Below are 13,370 nucleotides of genomic sequence, written 5' to 3' on the forward strand. Positions count from 1 at the left end.
ACAGGAACCCGGTCACCGTCACTTCGGGTTGAGTCTTCTCTTGGACATCCCTGTGAGCCTCTGGCAGTATTAGTTTTTTGTGTATCCTTCTAGATATATTTTTAGTTTAGTTTTTTGTGTATCCTTCTAGATATATTTTTATGCACATTTAAGGAACTCTGAATATATGTTCTTGTCCATTTTCCCCCCAATAACGGGTAGCGTAGTATATGTGTATATCTGCACCATTTTTATTTAATAGTGTATCTTGAGGTCTTTCTGTATCATTGCGGAAAGTTTCCTCATTCTTTTTTCCCTCTGCTGTATAATCGTCTATTATATGACTATACCATCATTTATATATTTATCCCCCATAAATGTACAGTGAGTATATATCTTTATTTCTAAATCCTTTTCCATATCTTCAAGTATATCTATAAGGTAAATTATCAGTGTTATTGGGTCAAAGAATATGTGCACTTGTAATTTTAATAGATATTACTAAAATTCCCTTTAGTGGGGGTTGTATCATTTGCACCCCATCAACAATGTATTAAAGTGGCTATTTCCCCACAGCTTTGTCAATTTAGTGCATTATCAAATGATTGGATTTTTGCAAAAAGTGTAATATTGGTCTAGTTTTAATTTGCTTTTCTCTTACTATGAGTGAAGTTGAACATTATTTTCCTTTGTTTAAGAGCTGTGTGTCCTTGACCGTTTTTCTATTAATAACTTAGTTTTTGCTAGATATATCTATTATTGAAATATGTTAAAATCTTGCAATATGACAGTTTCTTATTATTCTGTCAATTTTTGCTTTATATATTTTATATCTTCTTTGTGAATTTATTTTCGTTATGATCTATTTGTTTTATTGTTATGTAGTGATTTCTTTATCCCTAATGGCTTTTGCTTTCATTTGTCTTAAGTTAATATATTACACTGGCTTTCTTATGTTTAATGTTTGTCTGGTGTATCTTTTTCTGTTCTTTTACCTTAAATATTTCTGTCTTCGTATGGTTTGGGTGTCTTTCTTGTTAATAGCATAAAGCTGGATTTTCTTTTTTATCTAGTATGATGTTCTTTTTTAACTAGAGCATCTAGTCGTTTATGTTTATTACAATAATTGATATATTTTGATTCATTTCTACTGTTTGTATTTTTTTCCCCCAACAAAACCACCAGTATTAGTTTTTTGTGTATCCTGTCAATCTTTTATTTTTACAAAGTGTATTTGTTTTTTCTCTCTCTCAAATGCCATCTTTGCTAGGTGTACAATTCTAGCAAATTGATCATTTGTTTTTTGTCAATACTTTGAAGGTATTATTCTATTGTCTTCTAGATTCTCAAGGCAGTATTGTCATCTGTTTTCTTAAAACCTCAATTATTTTAAACATTGACAGGATTTTCATATTAAGGAAACCGACTATTTTAGGTATGATAAAATTTAAAGGGAAGTCTTTATCTTTTACAAATGCATAGTGAAAAATTTACAGGCGAAATGATATGTGCTATATATTTAATAATAAGGAAGTGGAGAAAGTGGGGTCTAAGTAAAACAGGATTGGCTATTAGTTGATAGTTACTGAAGGTGGGGAATATAAACCTGTAGGTTCTTTTTTCTATCTTGTCAACTTTTATATGCAATTGAAATTTCTCATAATTAAACGGTAAAAAAATAAAATCTTCAATAGCTTCCACTGATCTTAGAATACACTAAAATCTTTAAAGTGGTCAGTTGGGGTAGGGTAAGTGCTATAAAAGAAACTCAAAATCACAGTGACCTATCACAATAGAAGTATATTTCTTACTCATGTAACAAGTCACATAGAACGTTGTGTACAGTCTTCTATAAGGTGATTTTCTGATCCACGCTTCTTTCACTTTGGGCTCTACCATATCTTTAGATTTGAGTTCTCTGCTGGGATCCCTGCATTTGCCAGCCAGCAAGTGAGAGAAGAAAAAAGTAGAAAACCATGTGTTGTAAGGGGTTTTTATAGGCCAAACCGGGAAGTGATACATCACTTCCATCCACATTCTGTATGTCAGACTCAGTGGTTGCACCTAACTGTAAGGAAGGCTGGGAAATGTGACTAAGTGCCCTGAGGAAAGAGAAATGGATTTAGTGAATAACTACTAGCCTTATCCATTCATGATTTGATTATGTTTTGCATAATCCAGCTCTTGAATGTGCACTTCACCTTTCATTACCCAACTTCTCTTCTTGTGTTATTCTTTGCCTTTGCTCTCTCGGCTTTAATTGCATTAGGCTCTTATCAATTCCTCAGCTGTGGCATATGTCTCTTCCCTTTCGTAACCTTTGTATGTCCCTCTCCTGAAATGCTTTACCTCTCTTCCCCCATCTACTTCTTGCCTTCTCATCTTTCAGATCTTAATAAAACAAGTCAGTTTATCTTATTATTTGTGCTCATATCCCTGTATCTGATATGTCCCCTGTATCCTTAACTTCATACCTTTATCTCTGTTTGTGATACAGCTCCACAGTCCCTTATGTTCTTTGAAATCCAGAAACCTTGAAAGACCAAACTTGTTTTATCTTTATAAATCTGCAACAAACTTGTTTGGTGGCAAAAACCTTACTAAAATGGATGTGAATTTTTCAATAGTCTTTAACCCATTTGATAACTATTCTACTAATGATTTGCTGCAGAATATTAATAGGCTTGATTATGGTGTGCTGTCCCAGAATGTTCCAGTTACATTTTCAATTTGGAAACATCTTACCCAAATGTTTTAGACATGGGATTGTGGACCTGTTATATATCTCTTTGGATGATTATTTATTTAATGTATCTTTTTCCCACTAAACCATAAGGTGCTTGAAGTCAGAAACCAAAATGTAATAAATTACATAAACTCATTATATTGTAAACTAAAAATGTACTATATATAGTAGGATATTGATTTGGCTTAAGGATTTTCTCATTGTTTTACTTATTTCAGGTGATTCATTGGAAAAATTCCCTATCTCTAGAAATTGTCAGCTTGGTCCACAACACCAGAAGTTTAACTCCCTGAAACCTCTCTCCATGTCACAGCTGAAGCAATGGAAACATTTTTCTGGAGATCATTTAAATCTTACAGATCCTTTTCTTGAAAGAATAAGAGAAAATGTGTCATTCGTTTTTCAGAATATAACCAATCAAACTGCTCTATAATGAAAGATTACTTCATGATATTCCCTTGCTTCCCCTTTAAAAAAATAACATAGTTATTGAATGTAATTTTTGAAAACTAATATAGTTATTTAAATTATAATAATAAATTTTTTGCAAAGTGTATCACAGTTTTGATACACAGTCAAAATTTTTGGAGTTTAAATTTTTTGTATGTATTTTTAAATGTTGAAACATTAAAGACATACTTCTATCATGTAATTGTTTATTAATAATTCCATAATAAATGCACTTTTATCAAGTACCTACTAAGGAATTTTCATAAGGAATATAAAAAATAAAATACTTAATCTCTGTCTTGGGGAAATCTAATCTGATTAGGAATATTAGACATAGATGTGTGAACTAATTGAAAAGTTGATAAATTTAAACAATAGCACAAGGGAGAAAGAGGGTCATAGACTACAATTGCAGATGCTGAAGATATTGGAGGTGATATTTGCTGCAGGGCAGTTTGAGTGTGAATGATCAGTAGGTTGGGGCAAGAAAGGAAGGATGATGGGACACATCAGAGCACTGGTTCCTTGTCTTGAGAGCTCAGACTCATGGGGCACTGGTATGCAGTCTATAAAGTTATGTCCACCAAACATTATTTGTACATTGAATAAATATTCAACTACCACTATGTCAAGGTGTGTCTATAGTAATTTTTGACATTAAAAAGAGTTTTAATGCACAAAGCAAGCAATAGAAGACTGAAGTCAACAAAAGGAGTTACTTATTTAACTCCATTTTGTGCTTTTGTAATCAACTTTTGCTTCCATTTAGGAAAATTTTGTCTGGACTGAATATTGTTTTGAGGTATTGGATATATACTCAATTGCGTATCATTAAATCAGAGTTCTTTAGATTTATAGTGCCAACCTGGGCAGTTGTACATCTAGAATTCATGAACAGGCAGTTTGAGACCAAATTTGTCAGTGAGGAAGTAGTCAACTAATGATAGGCAAAAATGGTGTTTCTTGGCCTTATGTATAGACCCCATATGTGAGGCTTTATGTATAAAACTTTCAATATCTGTCTTGAATCACATTATTCATTGGTGTAAAATCCTTAAAAAATACAGTAAGGGCCTAGCAACTTTATTGTCTGTCTTAACTGTAATGAATGTTTGAGTGTGCTGCCCAGATTGCCTCCTTCATGACCAAGGTGCTCATTCCCCAGCTGGCTGCGACCACTCATAGCCAAAACCCTCCCTAAGAGTCACCCTCAGCTGAAAGGAGCTGCCTCACCCAATGTTCACTCCCTTTCAAGGTGACTGGCATCAAGTAATTTGTTGTTGCAGGGTGGCCCAGCCCCCTTACCTTAATTTGGGGCAACCCTAAGGACCATTCCAACTTCAGAATTCCTCATTGAGGCCTTTGTTGCAGCTTCATTACAGTTTAGATTCTCTCTCTGTCCAGTCCTGCTTCCCTCACCCCCTTACAGATGTTCCTAAGCGTTCCAACAAACTCTGCATGCAAATCTGTCTCTTTTCCAAGGGAACCTGACCTAAGACACTATTCACAGTGGTATCACTGAGGAAAAGCATTTTAATAATTATAATTGATGGCATTCAGTAATACGTATTGGCAGAATAATCATTTAATGGAATCAGCTGATAATATGAAAGTTTTTTTTAAAGTATAAGTTTTGTTTTATACCACATTTAAAAATTAACTATGCCAAAAAGAATTACCGCTTGTACATTAATAATGTGCAACCATCACCACTACCCATTTTCAGAAGAGTTCTCCCTTTCCTACATCCTGGTTACTGTCAACCCAGAGCCATTGGCCTCCATCTCCCAGCACTCAAGGCCTCTATTCCAGTTATTCCCTGGTTGACAAATGCAATGAACTCTTTTCAGTCTTTATGTTGGCTTTTGTTTACATTAGGTATTGGTGAACACTTCCTTCTTGAAACTCTTACCTTCCTTATTTTGATTAGATGATTAAATTCATTTGTCATTCCACAAATACTTATTGAGTACCTAGTACATGTCGGACATTGTCCTAATAATTGTGCATACAACAATGACTAAAACAGGCAATGTCTCTACCCTCATGGTGCTTCTATTCTAGCACACAGACAATATATGTAATATGGCACATGATGGTAAGTACTATGAAGAAAAATAAGCATAATAAGAGAGATCTTAAAGTGGAGTTGGTGATTGCTCTATATACAGGGTGGATTTAGGCAGAAACCTGAAAAAAGTGAGGGATTGAGAACCATGACATTCTCTTGGAAAATATTCCAGACAGAAGGAACCTCAAGTAAAAAGGTCTTGAAACAGGCGAAGAAATGTTTGACATATTTGAGAAAAAGCCAGAAGCCATTGTGGAGAGAGAAGAGTGGTGAGAGATGGGGTCAAAGAGGTGATGGTGGTAGGGGAGATCAGATGTTACAGGACCCTGAAGACCGTTTTGAGAGCTTTAGCTCTTACTCTGAGGGAGATGGGATACCACTGGGATTTCTGATCCCAGAAAGCTGAGGAGTGCACCTAGGTTAACACACCTTTGCAATAACCACCCTCAAGAGAGCACATAATCTTATTAACTATCATGTAATCCAATCCCCACCTTGTTTTCTCCCACCTCCATGTAATCTTCCTTACTTTCCCTCCTTAATTTCAAATGCTTAAAAGAAAGTGCAAAAACTGTTATTCGTCAGAGCATTTGAGATCTTGCTCATTGGCGTGTGTCATCAGTTTGGCTCAAATAAACTCTTACAAAAATGCTCTACAGGTTTGGACATTTCTTAATGTGGACAGCTTGTATCAGAATTCCTCTTAGTCCTTATTTGGAAAAACACCCTTTTAAAACTTGAACGAGCATCTCAAGACCTTGGGTTAGGGTTAGCTGTGAAACTGTAATAGAGGGGGACATTTTTGAAAATGTAAAGGCAACTTGAGAGGGGAAAGTGAAGAGAGAAACAGGAGAATGTGGAGGGAGGATGGCACTGAGTTAGATAAGAGAGACTCCCAGTGATGGGAACTGAAGGATATTTGAGTAACAATTATTCTCCATTATTTGCTAAATAGTATGGGAAGTCACCCTTCATCAATATCCCACCTTGAAATCTTGCCAGAATTTCTAGAGGCTGAATTTTCTGAGGGATCCATGTGACATGGGACAGACGCAGCATGTGTCATGGGAGCACAGAAGCTGAGAATCATAAATGATGGTAATCCCTTGGGAATTGAGAAAAGCTTTGGATTTTTACAGGCCAGAGATTTGTGGGGGTTCAAACTTGTTTAACCCAGATATTAAAGAGCACCCAGCTCATAACTGGGTTGCATATAAAAAGCACCTTTTCTGTGGTAGATGCTCAATTTATAAGAATTCCCTTCTTTTTTTGCCTTGTCTAAGCTCCCAGTTTATAGCCCTGCTATGTAGCACTTAACATATTTTCTGTAACTGCAAATTTTCCTGGCTCCCTCTTCCACTAGGCTGAATTCTTTGAGGACAGGAATTTCATCTTACTCATGCTAGGATAACAGGACCTTGTATGGTCCTGACACAAAACAGCTACTTTTAAGTATGAATGAATGAATAAATGAACGAACGAATGAGATATTTCATTGCTTATTCTTCCTTAACTTCCTTGATCAGTTCCTTGCTCATAGATCTCAGTTTCATGGTATTTATTAAGCCAATTGCTGAACATGGAACTGTGCTTGACAAACTGAAGAAAGTAGAGCCACCAGTTTTTTCTTGCCTTCCGGCAGCGTGCAGACTTCCCTCTTTGCTTCCCTGATCTCTATCAATCTGCTGCATAAGCTGACAAAAGCTGTCAGTGAGAGGAGTGTTATTTGAGTCACATACATAATTCATTTCTTTCTTTTTTTCTTTAAACTGGGGAAGGGGTACAGGACTTTATTGGGGAACAGTGTGTTCTTCCGGGACTTTTCCAAGTCAAGCTGTCCTTTCAATCTTAGTTGTGGAGGGCACAGCTCAGCTCCAGGTCCAGTTCCCATTGTTAGTTGCAGGGGGTGCAGCCCACCATCCCTTGCGGGAGTTGAGGAGTCCAACCGGCAACCTTGTGGTTGAGAGGACGCGCTCCAACCAATTGAACCATCCGGGAGCTCAGTTGGCAGGTCAGCTCAAGGTGCCCTGTTCAATCTTAGTTGTGGGGGGCGGAGCCCACCATCTCTTGCAGGAGTCCAGGAGTCGAACTGGCAACTTTGAGCCATCTGGCCACCTGGGAGCTGAGCGGCAGCTCAATGACTTCGTTCTAGTTGCAGAGGGTGCAGTTCACTGGCCCATGTGGGAATCGAACCTGGCCACCTCCGCGTTAAGAGCACGTTGCTCCAAACACCTGAGCCACCGGGCCGGCCCCATCATTTCTGATTACACAAATACAACTTTGACATCTTCACTTGAAAATGTTCTTGCTCTAGGTGACAATGTAAATGCATTTAATCACGTTCTCATTAGGACTGAATCACTAATGATGAATTAAAATCTGAGCAATTCTGCTCTGCAGAATTCAACTTCCCGGCAGCCTATCTATCTATTTAACAGAGGATATGATAAAGGACCAAGTCAAAAAACCCTGTTATCATTTGGTCTGAGTGGTGCAGTCATGGCCTATGTCATATTACCTGGGCAACTTAGTGTAATAATATTGTGTTGGCAATATTGCAATTCTGTGACTTGCAGCAAACAATATGTAGAATCAGCAGATGGCACTGTTTCTCTGAGTTGGTCCCAAATTAATGTATTGGGTCCTAGAGGGGTTTGTAGACATGCTATTTTTGTTGTTAAAGGAATGACTCAACGAAGGAATATTTTTTCTTACCTTGTATGATTCAGGTTTTTGTTTAGACTAGTTTCCTATGGCACTCTTCCATAGCTGGCCTGCGTTCTTAGCTTTAAGCCATTACAAATTTTCCATCCCTAAGATCCATTGTTATCCACAAAATCAATACCAATGCAGAATACAGCTTTCATGGTAAACTGAAAAAGATCCTACTGACAGAGACAGAATGATTTGTTGGAGTTTGTTATACTTACTTGAAAACCTAAACTGTTAAATGTACTTTAATCTTTATAATTTTTTTAGATTTATAAAAAATTATAAATCTCTTTTTGAGTAAGAAGATAATGAAAATCCAATAAAGTAGACTGAAACAATTTATTTTTATTTTTTAAGGAAATGTCAGCAAATACTGAAGACATTTTCTGAGTAATTTTAAATATGTATAACACAACAGGTAGGGGACATAGCACGAGGAGCAAGTGGAGCACATTTCAACATCCCTCATCTTTGCTGTTATTTTTATTTTTATCTTGGTGGAAATATTTGGTATACATGTGCATGTTTATACTGTTAGAAATAGAAATGATATTTTAAAACTGATGCTGTTGGTTTGATTGTATCACCCTTTCTGCCCAAATTGCTCAGGTTCACAGTCAAACTCACAGGACACAATAGGCTGCATCCAGCTTTAGGTTCACTTATCTTTAAAAAAAAGCATACAGTACAGGCAATAAGAAAGCACATATTGCGAAAACAGAGCAGATGTTTCATGACTACAGGCAAAGCTTTCATTTGTCCCAACCACTCTGTACTTGGGACACATGTGATTATCCAAAACAAGATGAGTGGGGATGGACAATCTCAGTGGGAGCCATCAGCTCGGGAACTTCAGCCTCTATACTTTGCTAAGGTTTGGAAATAAAACAAAGTAAATATGGAGGCCACATATCCCTCTTAGTATTAATAACAGCTTACTTGATGTACTTGGCTTGAGGTCTGTTACCCAAGTGGGAGTAATACTGAACTCTGTTCAGAGGAAAGAGATGGAGATATTTCCTTTTATTTTCATTTTTTGAGGTAAACTTCACATAACAAAGCTCACCTTTAAAAAATAACTTATTGAGGTGAAATTCACATAAGATGAAATGAATCATTTTAAGGTGAACAATTTAGTGGAATTTAGTATATTCATGATGTTGCCTAGCCATCACCACTATCTAATTCTAGAGTATTTTCATCACCCCAAAAAGAAACCCCATGCTTGTAAGCATTTATTCCCAGTGCTGGGGTAGACTCTTACTATCTTGGTCACTTTCATCTTCTGCTCTAAATCACTGACAAGGGAAAGGGGGTGACTAAACATTTGGGATCCTAGAGAGATTATTCCTTAGGGCCATGGGAGGAGGGTAGGAATGGGGAGTCATTGTGTGCTGAGCAAGTCTTCCAGTTTGACTTGACTGGCGATTCATCCCACCTCCCAGGGGTTAACAAACAGAAATTCCAGTGGCTTCTAGTGCAGGTCTATTTTAACTCTCCATTTGTATTAGGGTTTTCCAGAGAAACAACCAATAGGGGATCTACATATCTATATATCTATATAGATATCTATATATCTATAGCTATATCAATATATCTATATCTGTATCTATATCATCTATGTCTGTCTATCATCTAAATTTATCCTATTTTAAGGAATTGACTTGTGATTGTGGGAGCTGGCAGGTCCAAAATCCATAGGGCAAGCCAGAAGCATGGAAAAGCAGTCAATTTCTATGTTGCAGTTTTGAGGAAGACTTCCTTCTTCTTTAGGGAACTTGTTTTTTGCTCTTAATGTTTTTGCCATTAGTCCACCCATAATGTGGAGGGTAATCTTTACTTAAAGTCAACTGATTATAAATGTTTATCGTATCTAAAAAATACCTTCATAGCAACCTCTACACTAGTGTTTGACTAAACTACTGAGCACAATAGCCTAGCCAAGCTGATACAAAATTAACCATCATTTTGTTCATTCTTATTTATTTATTTTTAGTTAATAGCACCAATGTGGTATTTATTGTGTGTCAGCGACTTTTTTATTTTTTATTTTTTTATTTTATTTTATTAAATTTATTGAGATGACAATTGTTAGTAAAATTACATAGATTTCAGGTGTACAATTCTGTATTACATCATCTATAAATCCCATTGTGTGTTCATCACCCAGAGTCAGTTCTCCTTCCATCACCATATATTTGATCCCCCTTACCCTCATCTCCCACTCCCCAGCCCCCACCCCCCTTACCATCTGGCAACCACCAAACAACTTTTATAAGTACTTTTAAATATTAACTCATTTAATGTATTTATGCTTATTAATAGGGATGCTTTATATATGTACATGAATAAAAGTCTCAGTGTATGAAAATAGATCGTGACTTGTTAAGTTGTTCCCCAAATCCGTGTCCACCCAAATTTATCTACTTTCTGTTCTGTTCACCCTTAATCACTTTACTGCTTAATTTGGACTTACCCATCTGAGTGTCCTTTTTCTGGGCTGCACTTCCCCCTGCTCCTATATTCCTAGACTATCTGCTGCCATTCTGTGTCTGTGATTGTCAGATAATTCAAAATAATGGTCTAAAACGAAGCAGAAGTTTATTTCTGAAGTAAATGTCAGGGTTGGCAGTCCAGGCTGGTGTGGTAATTTCAGTCATCAAGGACCCAGGCTCCTAGCTTGCTGCTGCTCTTCTGTTCCTTCTATGCAGCTTCCACCTGTAGTCCAGACTGGCTGTAGCTATCGTCTCTGCATTTCAGCAGACAAGAAGGACAAGCCCTTCGCTTAAGGGCCCATTCTTGACTTTGGACACCACACTTTCACTTATATAACATTGGCTAGAACTAGTCATATGCCAAGGTAGATATATTCTTGACAAATGTACCAATCAGATAAGTTACTCCTTCTCCTAAGGTCTATGGTGAATAAAGGAGAAAAGGGAGGCCAGGAGTTATACAAATTGAGCTCTTTTCACTGGACAGGTGGGGAACAGCACATGCCCCTAACACTGGGCAGTCAGCACAATCTTAATGAGCATCAACAGATGTGGACCTTTCACAATACAAGTGAGGATGATGGGGAGTGTGGTACCCAATAAGCTTTGAAAAAGTAGCTTATAAGAGGTCTTTGTAAAGAAGGCTGCTGTACATATAGGCTAAGAATTTTTTTAGGCATTGTTGAATTTATTTGCAAGTTTTGGATGGCGTGTGGTTATTTATATGACTGCTGTTTAATCTGTTATAATGAGAGCAGCAGTAATGCTAATAGCCTGTGGCTTATATCAACACTAGGAAATGTTAACACAGTAATGACTATTTTCTATTGTTAGGAATAACCATTGCAATAGGCTGTCACATTAACCTTTATTCTCTGAATCCTGTTCATATTTTAAAATTCAATCACTGGCAAAGTAGACATTGCCAGCTTTATTATATGAAACCAGCTGCTCTCATCAGCAATCAAGAAGCCTCGTATTTTCTTCATGAGTCCTCATTAAACATGGGCAGGATGGAAATGTAGCCATATTTCCCCCCAGTGTTGGCTTTGGAAATCAGTTTCTCATTCAGGGGCCAGAAAAAAAGACATCACTAAGGCTGCTGTGGGTGATGCTTTTTCATTTTTCCTCATCTTTAAGCTCTCTCCTACTCAGAGGCAAAGCTAAGATAGATCACAGGTACATTAGAGTCCATAGGCCGTGCGAAGGGTCCCATGACTCTCACATCCTAGCTGGAATAAGGGACTTTGCTCATCCCACACAGCAGCCACTGTTGTGCTCACTCAAAGTTAATGAGAAGTTCCTGAAGATGAGATTAGGGAAAGTAGAAGGAGTGGGCAAATGTAAGAAAGCAAGAGGGAGGTGATTAGCATGGGGACAAAGTCCTTGTTCAGATCTCAGTCTATGGGCTGATTTATAGATCAGGCCATGGGTGCTCTGAACATTTGGCTCAATCCCTCAGTGCTTGAGGTGTCTGTGGAAGTCCCATGACAATGCCCAGGTGATGATGGAGCCATTGTATTTGATACTGGGATATCCATTTTTTTTTTCTTCCACTATTTTATTTTCCTTTGTAGATTCCATTATAGTTTTACTCTTTTTGATAACCATAAAAATAACAATATGTATCACTTATTAAATTTTAATATATATTTATACTGTTGCCACCTTTCCTTTTAGACAATAAAAGGACTTTGAAACACTTTAAGTCCATTTACACCTTATCACATTTGTGCAATTATTGTGTTTAATCTTAATCCTCACTATTAAATTCCACAAGGTATTAATAGGTTTTTATATTGTAAATATTTGTCTTTTTATCATGTATTTACTCTTTGTATTGTTCTGCATCACTTTCTGCACCTCTATGCTTCCATCTAGATGATTTTTCTTTTTCCTGAAGAATTCCTTTTAGTATTTACTTTATTAAATGCCTGTCTCTTGCTGAGGATCTCTCAAAGTTTTTTCTTTGAATACTTACCTTAATTATTGACGAACATTTCTGTTTGATAAAAAAAATTGTATTAGCATTGATTTTATTAATTTAAAGATGTAATTCCACATTTTTCTAGCCTCCATTTTACTTTTGATACTACATTGCATTATATCAGTATTAGAGCTGCTCATTTAATGATAATCTTTTTCTTTTTATCTTTGGTTTTATGAGGTTTTACTGTTGTCCTAAGGTATGATTTTCTTTTTATTTAAACTTATTGGTTTTCTAAGAGTATTTTCTTTTTTTTTTTTTTTTAATTTATTGGGGTGACAATTGTTAGTGAAATTACATAGATTTCAGGTGTACAATTCTGTATTACATCATTTATAAATCCCATTGTGTGTTCACCACCCAGAGTCAGTTCTCCGTCCATCACCATATATTTGATCCCCCTCACTCTCATCTCCCACCCCCCACCCCTCAGTTACCATCTGATAACTGCTAAACTATTGTCTGTGTCTATGAGTTTTTCTTTCTCATTTGTTTGTCTTGTTCTTTTGCTGTTTTTGGTTTATATACCACATATCAGTGAAATCCTATGGTTATCTGCTTTTTCTGTCTGACTTATTTCGCTTAGCATCATACTCGCAAGATCCATCCATGTTGTCACAAATGTTCCTATATCATCTTTTCTTACCGCCGAATAGTATTCCATTGTGTATATATACCACAACTTCTTTATCCATTCATTTATCGAAGGACATTTTGGTTGTTTCCATTTCTTGGCCACCGTAAACAAAGCTGCAATGAACATTGGAGCACAAGTGTCTTTATGTCTAAATGTTTTCAGACTTTTTGGGTAGATACCCAGGAGAGGGATTGCTGGGTTATATGGTAATTCTATTCGTAATTTTTTGAGGAACCTCCACACTGCCTTCCATAATGGCTGCACCAGTCTGCATTCCCAACAGTGTATGACGG

The 13,370-nt window shown here is 36.7% G+C and overlaps 1 protein-coding gene across 7 annotated transcripts in view; it reads left to right on the forward strand.

Annotated features, from left to right (window-relative positions):
* RAD54B (RAD54 homolog B) overlaps nucleotides 1-13,370 on the forward strand; it is a 250,288-nt gene that overhangs the window by 124,325 nt on the left and 112,593 nt on the right. For 5 of the 7 annotated variants that reach the window (XM_019713370.3, XM_019713373.3, XM_019713372.3 and 2 more), the window contains one exon: nucleotides 2,944-3,801. The exons of 1 other annotated variant lie outside the window; for it this stretch is intronic. In XM_019713370.3, coding sequence (XP_019568929.3) covers nucleotides 2,944-3,158 — 215 coding nt within the window. In that variant the 3' untranslated portion in view covers nucleotides 3,159-3,801. Of the gene's footprint in view, nucleotides 1-2,943; nucleotides 3,802-13,370 lie in introns of those variants that run through there. One more of the 7 variants, XR_002135967.3, reaches the window with a different exon arrangement.

This window comes from Rhinolophus sinicus, chromosome 6 (assembly GCF_057876585.1).
Source record: "Rhinolophus sinicus isolate RSI-liver-muscle chromosome 6, RSI-T2T, whole genome shotgun sequence".
Taxonomy (NCBI): domain Eukaryota; kingdom Metazoa; phylum Chordata; class Mammalia; order Chiroptera; family Rhinolophidae; genus Rhinolophus; species Rhinolophus sinicus.